Source organism: Hylobates moloch, unplaced genomic scaffold (assembly GCF_009828535.3).
Source record: "Hylobates moloch isolate HMO894 unplaced genomic scaffold, HMol_V3 SCAFFOLD_1, whole genome shotgun sequence".
NCBI lineage: Eukaryota > Metazoa > Chordata > Mammalia > Primates > Hylobatidae > Hylobates > Hylobates moloch.
The window spans coordinates 99,911,601-99,926,992 of NW_026652276.1; the positions used below are offsets into that span (position 1 = coordinate 99,911,601).

Sequence of the window (15,392 nt, forward strand, 5' to 3'; positions counted from 1 at the left end):
AATCGTAGCCCCGAGACGCGTCAGAAGCGACCAATCAGAACCCGTCAGTGGGGTGGAGCTCCGGCGCCGGAATCTGACGAGAGAAGGGAGGGGAACAAGGATAGAGCGCTCGCCAACGGCCGACGCTCCAGGCTGTCCCGCCCAGCGCAGTCGCACCCAATCACAATGCTCAGATCTGGAGGTGGAGCCAATCAGGTCCAACCAAGAGGAGGGGACACCGGCACTCAACTAGTAGGAAAACGGGCCTAGGGACGGCAGGCAGGGGGGTGCCTAGTCCTCGTCCCCCAAAGACCAATCGTAAGCCAGATACAGGCGAGTGACTGTCAAGAAGGCCAATTAGAGCCTCCGAAGGGAATCTGGACCGGCCTCTTCTCTGAGGGACGGCTCTACCTACCAATAGCATGGGCGAGAAGGCGGTCCCTTTGCTAAGGAGGAGGCGGGTGAGCTAGAACTTTAAGACTGAGGTTAAGAATGAACGCGGAGGCCCTGCCCGGCCGGGAACGCAGTGCGCTGCTGCAGTGGCGAGTGCGAGCTGGACGTGTTAGGGGGCTAGCCGGCGTCTAGGGCTTGAAGGGAGTTGGGCGACTGCTTGAGGCCAATGCATTGGCTGTTGTCGCAGCTGAAGGGACAGCGGGGGGACCTCCGACTGTGAAGCCTCTGGCAGGGGTCTCGGGACCCCCGGGCTGGGGGCGGGCGGGGGGCTTCCCAGAGCCTGGAGATGCCCAGTTCGAGGAGGGAGGGTGTAAGTGCAGCGCTGCACCGTCTGCCGTCTCACCCGAGGAGCTCCCCTGGACAGGAATGGAGAGGGGACCAGACCAGGGGGTTTTAGAGGCTTAGAAAGGATCTCACCGCCTAGAACACGCCCTTGGTGCTACGAATGCAGAAACTGAGGCAGAGGGAAGTTGATGCGTTAGCAAGAGCTAACAGCAAGTTCCTGACAGCTGGCTTGCTCTAGAAACCAGGTCTCTGGATCCTCCACACACAGCCCTTTCCCGCTCCCTCAGTTTTCACAATGGATGTTTTCACTCCCTTCCTCTCTTCCTCCCTCCCTCCCTCTCCCTTCCCTTCCTCTTTTTTTTTTTTTTTTAAAAAAAGGTCTGATTCTGTCGCCCAGGCTGGAGTGCAGTGGTGCAGTCATGGCTCACTGCAGCCTTGAATGCCTGGGCTCAAGTGATCCTCCTGCCTCAGCCTCCCAGGTAGCTGGGACCAGGGGCGGCACCACCGCGCCTGGCTAATTTATTTTCAATTTTTGTAGAGATGGGGTTTTGCTATGTTGCCCAGGCTGGTCTCAAACTCTTGACCTCAAGTGATCCTGCCTCTGCCTCCCTAAGTACTGGGATCACAGGTGTGAGCCACCGCACCCGGCCCACAGTGGACTTTTTCTTTCTTTTGAGACAGAGTCGCTCTGTTGCCCAGGCTGGAGTGCAGTGGCTTGATCACGGCTCACTGCAGCCTCAACCTCCCACCTCAGCCTCCCGAGTAACTGGGACTACAAGCACGCACCACCATGCCAGCTAACTGTATTTTTTGTAGAGACAGAGTCCTACTATGTTGCCCAGGCTGATCTCAAACTCCTGGGCTCAAGCAATGCTACTACCTCGGCCTCCCAAAGTGCTGGGATTATAAGGGTGAGCCACCAAGTCTGGCCCACAGTGGACTTTTTCTATTTACAACCTCTCGTTTGCCTCCTGGGGTGAAATGGAGTGGATAAAGGGGACCCAAATGCAAGAGGAATGGAAAATACCTTTCTGTCTACTTGGAGAACTTCCTTTCTAGTGGCATGAGTCCCTAATGCAGTCCCCTCACTATGTGGTAGGTTGCCCAGAAACAAGTCACTGAAGTTGCTTTCTCCTAAGTTCACATCTCAGAGGTTGATATTCCTGAGTAGTTGTTGAAGTATTAAAATTCCATCTCAAGCATCCCAGCCTAGCTATGGCTAGGCACCATACATAAGGGAATTTGTGTGGTCAGTCTGGTGCAGTCAATGAACGGATCTGTGACACTGTGTGGTGAGGGCTGGTGGTCTAGCAGGATGGGACTCCTTTGAGCCTCTGCAAGAGCCAGCCACTCCTTGGATTTCTTGGTGTAGATCTGCCCTGATCGGGACAGACACAACCCTGACCCCTGCTGCTTCTCCTGATAAATGTCACCCCACATAAGACAAAGCTAATATCAGAGACCCTAGGAGAAATCTTAAGCTTTCAGAGGAAATCCATCCCTTTCTCCCACCTTAATAGGTTGTCCTTTATACATGCAATGATGTTACTGTCCCTCAGGAAAGCAAAAGCAGTCTTCTTTTTTGTTTTTTTTTTTTTGAAACTGGGTATTATTCTCGCCCGGGCTGGAGTGCAGTGGCACGATCATAGCTCACTGCTGCCTCAAACTGGGCTCAAGCAATCCCCTTGCCTCAGCCTCCTGTGTAGCTGGGACTACAGGGGTGCATCACCACGCCTGAGTAATTTTTAATTTTTTTTTAAATAGACACAGGGTCTCTCTATGTTGACCAGGCTGGTTTTGAACCCGTGGCCTCAAGCCATCCTCGCACCATGGCCACCCCAAAGTGCTGGGATTTCAGGCGTTAGCCACCGGCACCAGGCTGCAGTCTCCTTTTGCATGTGTTTTTTTCATAAGTCTAAAGAGTTTCCTGAATCATTTGTGAGCTAAACGATTATTAGCACAGTCACCTCTCCATCTCACCTGTCAAACTGAGTTTATAGTTTTTTGAGTCTATACTCTTGAGCTACCAATCCCTAGAGGCCTTGGCCTGCTGAAATGTGAGGAATTCACTGGTGTTTCTCTACAGAGTTACTGCTAAAAGGGCCTCAGGTAGGAAACCCTCCTCCTGCTCCCTGAAATAAAGATGTCACCTACCAGTAATTCACACTTTATTTCTCCAGTAAAATGCATATCCCTTGAGCCACGTGATGGCTAGAACTGAGCTAGAACCCAGGAGCTGTCTAAGAGATGGGTCCTGGGCAAGATTAAAGGGAACAGGTCACAGTGGCCAAACAGTGAGGTCACAGAGAGGTTTGTTAGCCCCAGACTCCATGGGGGAGGGGCCTAGGAGGCAGAGGGGCCCCAGAGGCCCCCCAAGCCTAGGCAGGGGACATGGTGTGGGAAAGCCAGCAGGAACGGAGGGCCAAGGGCCTGGGAGACAGGAGGGCAGGAGCAGGGAGGGGGCAATCAGGATGGTCAGGAGAAACCAGAGACGGAAGCTGCAAAAATTCACCAGGCTGTGTGGACGGGAGGAGGGGCTCCGGGTGAGGGGGACTGGCCGCAGGAGATCGGGAGGAGTTATTTGGAGAAGTTAGGGATGGGTGGGTCTGGAGAGAGAGGGGAGGACATAACTGCACCCAGCTGGAGTCAGATGAGCCCCAAGATAGGCAGAGAGAAGGGAAAAAAGGATGTGGGACCCTATGCACCCCTTCTTGGGTAGGTGAAGAGAAGCTGCCCTTCTTGTGGCTCGGAGCTTGGGGTTGAAGAGAAGAGGGGGAAAGGGAATCCGATTTCCATCCAGTTGTTCCCCCCAGAGCTGGTGAGTCCTTGGGGAGGGGGGTTGAGAATAGGATTGGGGGCCAGACCACCGAGGGTCCACCAATGACTCCCCACTTCTTCCCTCCTCCCTCCCAGGTGGAGCGTATCATCTCATTCCTCCCAGTCAGAGACCTTGTTGCCCTCGGCCAGACCTGCCGCTACTTCCACGAAGTGTGTGACGGAGAAGGCGTGTGGAGACGCATCTGTCGCAGACTCAGTCCGCGCCTCCAAGATCAGGGTTCTGGAGTCCGGCCCTGGAAGAGAGCTGCCATTCTGAACTGTACACCTTCCCAAGAACCTCATGTTCTCCTTGCCTCTGTCCCGCCTTGGCCTTCCTGCTCTCTAAAGTCCCCTGATGACCCCCACATTCCTAACAGTGCTTCCAGGGCCCCTTTAACCGGAAGAAACGGGTCCAGTTCAAACATTCTCCCTTGAGTACTTCCTCCAAGTCTTCGGAATCCACCCACAGACCCCCTCAGCGGCCTCCCTGCCAAGTCTCCCTCTGTACACAGACACTTCCCGCTTTTTCCCTAGAGGCATCCCTCACTCCCCAAACCTGGAGTTTTCCCTCCTCTAACCCAAGGCTTCTGAACTCACTGTTGATATTTTGGGCAAAATTTCTTGTTGTGGGGAGCTGTCCTCTGCATTGTGGGATGTTTAAGCAGCAACCCTGGCCTCCACCCACCAGATGGCCAGCAGCATCCCCCTTGTGACAACCAATGTCCTTGAAGGACAAAATCACCCCTAGCCTGAGAACCATGCCATAAACCCTCTTCCCCTCCAGGGATCCCCCAGAGTGTACTTCTTTTTTTTTTTTTTTTTTTGAGACACAGTTTCACTCTTTTTGCCCAGGCTGGAGTGCAATGGCACGATCTTGGCTCACTGCAACCTCCGCCTCCCGAGTTCAAGCGATTCTCCTGCCTCAGCCTCCCAAGTAGCTGGGATTACAGGCGCCTGCCACCATGCCCGGCTTTTTTTGTATTTTTAGTAGAGATGGGGTTTCACCATGTTGGCCAGGGTGATCGCGATCTCTCCACCTCATGATCCGCCCACCTCGGCCTTCCAAAGTGCTGGGATTACAGGTGTGAGCCACCGTGCCCGGCCCAGAGTGTACTTCTTACACTCACTGGGAGATTAAAAGAGAAGGGGGACCCAGAAAGCAGATCCAAAGCTAGGGGTGAGGGAGAATGACCGGCCTTCATTGGTCATTCCTTTTCACTTCTGTTTCTGTCTCTTTTCTTTTCTTTCTTTTTTTCCTTTCTTTTTTTTTTTGAGATATTTTTTTTTTTTTTTCTGAGACAGGGTCTTGCCCTGTCACCCAGGCTGGATGGAGCACAGTGGTGCAATCTTGGCTCAATGCAACCTCCACCTCCCGGGTTCAAGTATTCTCGTGCCTCAGCCTCCTGAGTAGCTGGGATTACAGGCTCCCGCCACCACACCCAGATAATTTTTGTATTTTTAGTAGAGATGGGGTTTTGCCACATTGCCCAGGCTGGTCTCAAACTCCTGGGCTCCCAAAGTGCTGGGATTACAGGCGTGCAAAAATTCACTGGGCTGTGAGAATGGGAGGAGGGGCTCAGGGTGAGGGGGGTGGATGCCGCACCCGGCCTCTGTGTCTTTATTCTTAGAGTTTTCCTTGACATCACTGATGCAAGGTTGCACCAAAGAACTGCTCACTAAGCAAATGTTTGACCCTGGGTTGAGGTGGGGTGGAGACTAAAGTTCACATGTCTAGTATAATCTAAGCTTATTTTCCACATCTCCTTTATAAGGGGTCTGTTTGTTCCCCTGTCCTGGGGATGGGGAGGAGCTACAAACCAGCGTGTCTGAGAAATCTACCCAAGCTCCAACTCATCTCCCTCGTGTCATCCCATCCTTTGAAACTTCCATCTCCTTCCTTCCTCCAGACACGAAGGGCCTGTATTTCCAGGCATTTGGAGGCCGCCGCCGATGTCTCAGCAAGAGCGTGGCCCCCTTGCTAGCCCACGGCTACCGCCGTTTCTTGCCCACCAAGGATCATGTCTTCATTCTTGACTACGTGGGGACCCTCTTCTTCCTCAAAAATGCCCTGGTCTCCGCCCTCGGCCAGATGCAGTGGAAGCGGGCCTGTCGCTATGTTGTGTTGTGTCGTGGAGCCAAGGATGTGAGTAGCAGAACCCTGGCAGCTGAGAGCCCACCTGTGTTAGTCCATTTTCACACTGCTATAAAGACATACCAGAGGCCGGGTGCAGTGGCTTACACCTGTAATCCTAGCACTTTGGGAGGCTGAGGCAGGCGGATCACCTGAGACCAGGAGTTCGAGACCAGCCTGGCCAACATGGCGAAAACCATCTCTACTAAAAATACAAAAATTAGCTGGGTGTGGTGGCGGGTGCCTATAATCCCAGCTACTTGGGAGGCTGAGGCAGGAGAATCGCTTGAACTTGGGAGGCAGAGGCTGCAGTGGGCCGAGATTGCACCCTTGCACTCCAGCCTGGGCAACAAGAGCGAGACTCCATCTCGAAAAAAAAAAGACATACCTGAGACTGGGTAATTTATAAGGCAAAGAGGTTTAATTGACTCACAGTTCCACATGGCTGGGGAGGCCTCAGGAAACTTACAATCATGGCAGAAGGGGAAGAGGCATGTCTTACATGGCAGCAGGAGAAAGCGTGCAAGCAAGAGCAGGGAAAACTGTCTTATAAATCTATCAGACCTCGTGAAAACCCACTATCATGAGAACAGCATGGGGGAAACTGCACCCGTGAGCCAATCACCTCCCACTGGGGATTACGATTCGAGATTAGATTTGGGTGGGGGCACAGAGCCTAACCATATCACCACCTCTCTTTTGAGGACCCAGGCCCCCATCAGTATTGAGGTGTCTTTCCTATGACTTCTTCTTTCCTATGACTCCCACATAGGAACTTGAAATCAAGGGCTCATTTCCCAACTCTGGACCCAAGCATTTCACTTCCCACCCCAGGATCCAGCTGCCCCAGCCCCATCCCATTTTGAAACCCTAGATCCCAGACACCCTCATCTTTTTCCCCAGTTTGCCTCGGACCCAAGGTGTGACACAGTTTACCGTAAATACCTCTACGTCTTGGCCACTCGGGAGCAGCAGGAAGTGGTGGGTACCACCAGCAGCCGGGCCTGTGACTGTGTTGAGGTCTATCTGCAGTCTAGTGGGCAGCGGGTCTTCAAGATGACATTCCACCACTCCATGACCTTCAAGCAGATCGTGCTGGTTGGTCAGGAGACCCAGCGGGCTCTACTGCTCCTCACAGGTGTGGCCCAAAGCAGTGGCTTTTGCAAACTGTTTCCTGCAGATTCCTCAGACCCTGCTGCAGAGGAGGGGGAGGGAGGCCCCTCAGACTGGGTTCCATTTGCCACCTTATCCTAGTCTCCGTCTAAACAGCTCTGCCCTTCTCTGTCTCCTAGTCTAGGATTCTGCTTAATATTTCATATGAATAAAAGGCCCTGTTCGGGTGCAGTGGCTCACACCTGTAACCCCAGCACTTTGGTAGGCCAACGTGAGCAAATCACCTGAGATCTGGAGTTCGAGACCAGCCTGGCCAACATGGCAAAACCCCATTTCTACTAAAAAATACAAAAACTAGGTCGGGCGCGGCAGCTCACACCCGTAATCCCAGTTTTTGGGAGGCCGAGGCGGGTGGATCACGAGGTCAAGAGATCCAGACCAACATGGTGAAACCTTGCCTGACTGTACTAAAAAAAAATACAAAAATTAGCCAAGCCTGGTGGCACGTGCCTGTAGTCTCAGCTACTCGGGAGGCTGAGGCAGGAGAATCCCTTGAACCCAGGAGGCTGAGGTTGCAGTGAGCCGAGATCACGCCACTGCACTCCAGCCTGGTGACAGAGCGAGACTCCGTCTCAAAAACAAACAAAAAAAAGGCCGGGCGCAGTGGCTCACGCCTGTAATCCCAGCACTTTGGGAGGCCGAGACGGGCGGATCACGAGGTCAGGAGATCGAGACCATCCTGGCTAACACAGTGAAACCCCATCTCTACTAAAAATACAAAAAATTAGCCGGGCGCGGTGGCAAGTGCCTGTAGTCCCAGCTACTCGGGAGGCTGAGGCAGGAGAATGGCGTGAACCCGGGAGGCAGAGCTTGCAGTGAGCCGAGGTCGCGCCACTGCACTCCAGTCTGGGCGACAGAGCGAGACTCTGTCTCAAAAAAAAAAAAAAAAAAAAAATTAGCCGGGCGTGGTGGCGTGGACCTGTAGTCCCAGCTACTTGGGAGCCTGAGGCAGGAGAATTGCTTGAACCCAGGAGGTGGAAGTTTCAGTGAGCCAAGATTATGCCACTGCATTCCAGCCTGGGTGACAGAGCAAGACTCCATCTCCAAAAAAAAAAAAAAAAAAAAAAAATCTCCCCAGCTTCCATGCCAAGCACCTCACTATACTCCAAACTGCTCCCTACATTCCCAATGTCCTTTATACTTAACCACATCCCCAGGCCTGAGACCCTTCAGGCTTTTTCTTAAAATATTTTTTTCTTTTCGGAGCAGGGTAGAGATGGGGTCTTGTTATGTTGCCCAGGCTGGTCTCGAACTCCCTGCCTCAAGTGATCCTCCTGCCTTGGCCTCCCAAAGTGCTGGGATTACAGGTGTGAGCCACCACACTTGACCACCTCTAAACTTCTGAATGCCAGGCAGGGCCCTCAATCCCCAGACCTCTCACTCAAATCGGATTCTAACAAATCTGCTAGATTTTTCTCTCCGCTCATCTCTCATGCTGAAGTACTTCCCTGATTTATGGTGGGAACTGGAGTCTGGGGGACTTGGGGTCACTCTTCCCTTATTTCTTTCTCAGCCCCACTCTAGGGCAGTAAATGTGTCACCCATATGGCCTAGGGAGTCTCTTGGGATGTTTATGTGGATATTGGAGAATCCCCTCCCCAACTAATTGTCTGCTTCCCCTACCCCCAGAGGAAGGAAAGATCTACTCTTTGGTAGTGAATGAGACCCAGCTTGACCAGCCACGCTCCTACACGGTTCAGCTGGCCCTGAGGAAGGTGTCCCACTACCTGCCTCACCTGCGCGTGGCCTGCATGACTTCCAACCAGAGCAGCACCCTCTACGTCACGGGTATGGACTACCTCCCCCCAGCTCAAGCCCCCAGCCTTGCTTAGACCCTCCAAACATCGACACCCCTCACCCTTACTCCAGCTGCATGGTGAACCCCTGAGGGCATCCTAGTGAAAAGATGTGTTTAGGGCCGGCATGGTGACTCATGCCTGTAATCCCATCACTTTGGGAAGCCGAGGCAGGTGAATCACCTAAGGTCAGGAGTTCGAGACCAGCCTGGCCAACATGGCGAAACCCCATCTCTACTAAAATACAAAAATTAGCTGGGTGTGGTGGCAGGCGCCTGTAATCCCAGCTACGCCAGAGGCTGAGGCTGGAGAATCACTTGAACCAGGAGGTAGAGGTTGCAGTGACCTGAGATCATGCCACTTCGCTCCAGCCTGGGCGACCGAGGGAGACTCGGTCTCAAAAGATGTGTTTTCAGTTCCCAGGCATCATAGTTGATGCATTCCTAGTGGGTATGAGACTCCTTGGATCTTGTAGCTTTCATCCCAGGTGGGGCCTTATCCCTAGGAAATGGGTGCCCAAAGCTGCTGGGCTGAGGGCTCCTGACCCCCCAGACCAGGGGGGAGTGTATTTTGAGGTGCATACCCCAGGGGTGTATCGCGATCTCTTTGGGACTCTTCAAGCCTTTGACCCCCTGGACCAGCAGATGCCGCTTGCTCTCCCACTGCCTGCCAAGGTAGGCTCCTGGAGGGATGGGGCAAACCAAAGGGGTGGGGCTGTAGGGATTGGAAGGTCTGAAGTATTATAGAAATCAAATGATTGATCCAGAGGGGCAGGGGATCCCCAGGGAGAGGTATGCCAAAAGAAGTCAGCTGGGGGCTGGGTGTGGAGGGAGGCTGAGGAGGGAGGATTGCTTGAGCCCAGGAGCTCTAGACCAGCCTGGGCAACATAGTGAGACCCCCATCTCTAAAATACATATATTACATATATATTAAATATATATAATATATATAATGTATATATTATATATATTATATATATATTATATATAGAAAGAGATCAGCTGGGGATGGCAGGTCAGTGGCTGGGAGGCTCTGGAACTCAGAGTTCCTCTGGAGGGAATGGAATGCCTATCCCCTTTCTATCTTGCACGCTAGATCCTGTTCTGTGCTCTTGGCTACAACCACCTTGGCCTGGTGGATGAATTTGGCCGAATCTTCATGCAAGGAAATAACAGATACGGGCAGCTAGGAACAGGGGACAAAATGGACCGAGGGGAACCCACACAGGTGAGACTGTTTCCCAACAACTCTCATCCCAACCCCTTTCCTCCAATTCCCTAACCCCCAGATCTGTCTACTTCTCCAGATTCCATAGAATCCAGTTTCTGCTCCTTTGGGAAGTTAAGCCAATCAGTATGTAATGCCAGTGGTACTGCCCCATGTCTTACCCAGAGTTGGCACTATGAGGTCCATTCTGTGCAGTGCACACTGTAAATGCAATAGGAATTTAGTGAAGGGGTAGAGTGGGTGACCTGGGCAGGCTAGAGTAACTTCTAGAAGAGGGAAGATGTGAGCAGGGGCCAGGTGCAGAGGCTCACGCCTGTAATCCCAACACTTTGGGAGGCCGAGGTGGGCAGATCGCTTGAGGTCAGGAGTTCTAGACCAGCCTGGGCAACATGGTGAAACCCCGTCTCTACCAAAAATGTAAAAAATTAGCTGGCTGTAGTGGCACATGCCTGCAATCCCAGCTACTCAGGAGGTTGAGGCAGGAGGTTCTCTTGAACCTGGGAGGCTGAGGTTGCAGTGAGCTGGAATCGGCCCCCCCCCCCCCACCCTAGGAAAAAAAACAAAACCCCAACCAAAAAAAAAAAAAAAAAAAAAAGATGTGAGCAGGGCATCGTGGGTTACATAAGACTCAGGTAGGGATAGAGAAGGTATTTTGTGTGATGAGGAGGGGGATAGGCACGAAACTTGCACATACCTGGGACAGTGACAAGATGGGTCTCCCTAAAGCACAGAAAGCATTTTGGGAATCACTGAGGTATGAGGTGCTACAGGTGGGCACAAGCCTAGAGAGGTGTAGATTTGGGGAAGAGTCGCTGCAGGTTCTGGAATAGGGGAAGGCAACCCCCAATAGGTGACTGAGAACATGTCAGGAGCCTTGTGCAGAGGAGGCCAAGGTGGGGAGCCCGCCAGGAGGCTGTTGAGTGATGACAGCACTTGAGAAAAGCGCCTGGCACTGCAGCGAGAATGGGAAGTAATGGATATAGGAGCTATTTGGGAAGAAAATGAATAGGGCCTCAAAACTGATTAGATGTAGAAGAGAAGGGGTATAAGACAGAGGTGGCTCTGGAAGAAAGATGATATCTCACACCTGTAATCCCAGCACCTTGGGAGACCAAGGTGGGTGGATCACTTGAGCCCAGGAGCATGAGATCAGCCTGGACAACATGGTGAAACCCTGTCTCTAGAAAAAATACAAAAATGAGCCAGGTGTGGTGGCAGGCGCTTGTAGTCCCAGCTACTCGGGAGTCTGAGGCATGAGAATTGCTTGAGCCTGGGAGGCAGAGGTTGCAGTGAGCTGAGATCGTGCCACAGCATTCCAGCCTGGGCAACAGAGAGAGACTCTGTCTCAAAACAAAACAAAACAAAAACCACACTCAATTGGAAACATCTAGCTGGCAATTACATTCTACCTGGGAATATGGTTGAACGGACAGAAGTAGAGACTGAAAAGCAACTCTGAGAAGTAGGCCTCGTGGTAGGCAGGAGATGAAGAAGAGGTGCCTCTAAGGCCATGCACCCCTCTAACACTGTCCCAGAAGCCACTTGAGAAGGAAGTTCCAAATGGAGTGGGTGGCAGGGTTAATTGACGGTGTGACAATGTAGATACATTTACTACTGACATGGAAAAGAGAGTCATGCCATATTTTTAGGTGAAAAAGACTTTTATGAAATGGTTTACATAGTACCATTTATTTTTATTTTTACTTTATTTTCAAGATAGAGTCTTGCTCCGTCTCCCAGGCTGGAGTGCAATGGCGCGATATCGGCTCACTGCAACCTCTGCCTCCCAGGTTCAAGTGATTCTCCTGCCTCAGCCTGACAAGTAGATGGGATTACAGCGCCCACCACCATGCCTGGCTAATTTTTGTATTTTTAGTAGAGACGGAGCTTTACTATGTTGGCCAGGCTGGTCTCGAACTCCTGACCTCAGGTGCTCTGCACACCTTGGCCTCCCAAAGTGCTGGGATTACAGGCGTGAGCCACCGCACCCAGCCTCTTTTTATTTTTATTATTACTTTTTTGAGATATGGTCTCCATTGCTTCCCAAGCTGGAGTGCAGTGACGCAATTGTAGCTCGCTGCAGCTTCCAACTCCAGGGCTCAAGAGATCCTCCCGCCTCAACCTCCCAAGCAGCTAGGACTACAGGAATGCACCACTACGCCCAGATAATTTTTTTTTTTTTTTTAGACAGAGGGTCTTGCTATGTTGCCCAAGCTTATATTGAACTCATGGCTTTAAGCAATCCTCCCATCTCAGACTCCTAAAGTGCTGGGATTATAGGTGTGAGCCACCACACCTGGCCCCATCCCATTTTTTGTTTAAAAATACACAACTTGCTCATCATGGTGGCTGGCATCTGTAATCCCAACTACTCAGGAGGCTGAGACAGGAGGATTGCTTGAGGCCAGGAGTTGGAGGCTGCAGTGAGCTATGATCACCACTGCACTCCAGCCTGGGTAACACTGAGACCCTATCTCTAAAAAATAAAAAATATACAACTTATGTGTATTTGTTTGTTTAGCCAACAGTGAAGAATATCTAGCAAGTTGTTAATAGTAGATGGTGGGATTTCCAATGATTTTAAAATTAATTTTTTGCTTGCCAATGTTTCATAATTTTTCTAGAATGACCATAAATTACTTATCAGTGTCTTCAGAATTAAAGCGCTAACAGGCTCAGGAGAATGTGGGGGCAGAAGAGGCCCTGGGATTTAGCCACTGAGAAGCCAAGTGCCTCTAGAGAGAGCATGTCAGTAATGTAGCAGAGAGAAAAGCGAGATCCCAGGGAGGTGCTGGAAAGACTGGCTGTGGGAAGGAACGGTAATGTGATCAACCTCAGATTGGTCATGTAACCGACTCTGCTGCTTAAGAGAGAGAGGCAGGAAGTGGCAGGAAGCAAGTAGAAGCTTTTTTTTCAAAAACAGGGTGGCCATTTTGGAAAATAATTATGTGATAAGTTAAAAATGCTAGGCTGAGCACGGTGGCTCACACCTGTAATCCTAGCACTTTGGGAGGCCAAGGCAGGTGGATTGCCTGAGCCCAGGAGTTCGAGACCAGCCTGGGCAACATGGTGAAACGCCGTCTCTACTAAAATACAAAAGAAATTAGCCGGGTGTGGCGGTGTGCACCCATAGTCCCAGCTACTTGGGAGGCCGAGGCAGGAGAATTGCTTGAACCGGAGAGGCGGAGGTTGCAGTGAGCTGAAATCACGCCACTGCACTTCAGCTTGGGCAACAGAGCGAGACTCCGTCTCTACAAAAAAAAAAAAAAAATATGCTAGAGGCTGAGGTGGAAGGCCAGGAGTTCGAGATCACCATGAGCAACATAGTGAGACACTATCTCTATAGAAAATTTAAAAATTTAAAAATTATAGGCACATGCCGGGTGTGGTGGCACACGCCTGTAGTCCCAGCTACTCAAGAGGCTGAGGCAGAAGGATGGCTTGAGCCCAGGAGTTCAAGGCTGCAGTGAGCTATGATTGCACCACTGCATTTCAGCCTGGGCAACAGAATGAGACCCCATCTCTAAAAAAAGAAAATAGAAAATAAAAATGCTAGAGTGGAGGCCGGGTGCAGTGGTTCATGCCTGTAATCCCAGCACTTTGGGAGGCCGAAGCAGGCAGATCACCTGAGGTCAGGAGTTCGAGACCAGCCTGGTCAATATGGCAAAAACCCCTTCTCTACTAAAAATACAAAAATTAGATGGGCGTGGTGGCAAGGACCTGTAGTCCTAGCTACTTGGGAGGCTGAGGTGGGAGAATCACTTGAACCCAGGAAGGCAGAGGTTGCAGTGAGCCGAGATTGCACTACTGCACTCCAGCCTGGGTAACAGAGTCAGACTCTGTCTCAAAAAAAAAAAAAAAAAGGAAAGATAATACTAGAGCAGGAAGGGAGGGATAGTGGAAGGAAAGTCCTTCCTCAGGGTGGTGTTGGGGTCTAACCTGGAATTGCACAAGGAGCAAGTCTCCCCGAGGCTGGCAGGCAGGATGAGAGGCTGGACTGGCATAGATGGGTGGGCTGAGAATGAGGGGTACACCACAGCAGGCCCTGGGCTCAGGCAAGGAGCTGATTTTCTGGGGGCATAGATGAGGTACCAACAGAAGTGCAAGACCCTATGTGACCAGTTAGAGTATGGGGGCTGCAAGGGTCAGCAGGGCAGACCTGGGGCGTGGGACAGTGCTGGCTCCCTTTTCCTCCTCCCCAGTTCACATTCGGCCCCGAGCCTTCCAGTCAACCTTTTCCCACCCCAGCCCCCCAGTCCCTTGGTGCTCCCCGCTCAGGGGCCCTCGCCATGTGTCCCCAGGTTCATTACCTGCAGCGGCCCATCAACCTGTGGTGCGGCCTCAACCACTCCCTGGTGCTGAGCCAGAGCGCAGAGTTCAGCAAGGAGCTGCTGGGCTGCGGCTGTGGGGCTGGGGGCCGCCTCCCAGGCTGGCCCAAGGGGAGTGCCTCCTTCGTCAAGCTCCAAGTCAAGGTCAGAGCAGGGTCAGGGGAGTGGGCACCCAGGGAGGACGAGAGTCATGAACCAGGAAGCCCACAGGCTGTAGCTGGGGCTCCTGCAGGGACCCAGGGGGTCCCATTTCCCTAGCACCACCCTACCTCCCTCCTCTGCCGCACACCACACTCTCTGCTCTCTCCCTTAGCAGACTGTGCTGGCCTTGCCCAACCTCACACACCCCTGGGACTTATCGGGCTCAGGGCTGGTGTGAGAGGGAAGAATGCAATAGGCAGATTAGCCCAGGTTCCCTGGGAAACCCTGCAAGGAAAGCACCACTCAGCCATGCCCCTTTCTCTCCTCCAAGGTCCCTCTGTGTGCCTGCGCCCTCTGTGCCACTAGGGAGTGCCTGTACATCCTGTCCAGCCACGACATTGAGCAGCACGCCCCCTATCGCGACCTGCCGGCCAGCAGGGTGGTGGGGACTCCTGAGCCCAGCCTGGGGGCCAGAGCACCCCAGGACCCCGGGGGGACGGCCCAGGCCTGCGAGGAGTACCTCAGCCAGATCCACAGTTGCCACACGTTGCAGGACCGCATGGAGAAGATGAAGGAGATCGTAGGGTGGATGCCCCTGATGGCCGCACAGAAGGACTTCTTCTGGGAGGCCCTGAACATGCTGCAGAGGGCTGAGGGAGGCGGGGGTGGTGTAGGGCCCCCAGCCCCTGAGACCTAATCCCCCTCATGCTAGCCTAGTTCCTGGAGGGAGTCCGGCCCCAGGCCAGGGACTAAGGAGCAATGACCATTGTGCGCATGCGTGTGGGAAGGGGTTGCTAGGGGGTGGGGACCGCTAACCAGGGTAAGGCAGGGAATTGTTTTGTAAAATGTTCAGGGGGCTGCCCAGGAGGGGCCCCCAACCTGACTATCATGGACAAGAGATTTGATGGATAGAATAAAAGGCTGCAGCGAGGCCTGGTGTGGAAGCCTTGGGGGCTGGGAGGGACAGGGGCAGGGATGGGGGTCTGCTGCCTGGCTTGGTGGGTGTAGGAGGGCAGGAGCCCAGGCAGGGGCAGGCAGCACAAGCAGCTCCAGGTCTCAGGT

At 52.6% G+C, this 15,392-nt stretch overlaps 1 protein-coding gene across 8 annotated transcripts; it reads left to right on the forward strand.

The window, feature by feature from the left end:
- The first annotated feature begins 35 nt into the window (after nucleotides 1-35).
- FBXO24 (F-box protein 24) lies at nucleotides 36-15,261 on the forward strand. Of its 8 annotated transcripts, none has more exons than XM_058443583.1 (10): nucleotides 36-231; nucleotides 3,437-3,535; nucleotides 3,631-3,814; nucleotides 5,442-5,677; nucleotides 6,569-6,803; nucleotides 8,468-8,626; nucleotides 9,187-9,308; nucleotides 9,730-9,861; nucleotides 14,163-14,333; nucleotides 14,662-15,261. In XM_058443583.1, the coding sequence occupies exons 1-10, from the start codon at nucleotides 166-168 to the stop codon at nucleotides 15,025-15,027; spliced, it is 1,770 nt and encodes a 589-aa protein (XP_058299566.1). In that variant the 5' UTR covers nucleotides 36-165; the 3' UTR covers nucleotides 15,028-15,261. The 8 variants fall into 8 exon arrangements, with proteins under 8 accessions (XP_058299566.1, XP_058299573.1, XP_058299583.1 ...); XM_058443590.1 differs by having other exon boundaries at nucleotides 36-195; XM_032756089.2 differs by having other exon boundaries at nucleotides 38-440.
- The last annotated feature ends 131 nt before the right edge of the window (nucleotides 15,262-15,392 follow it).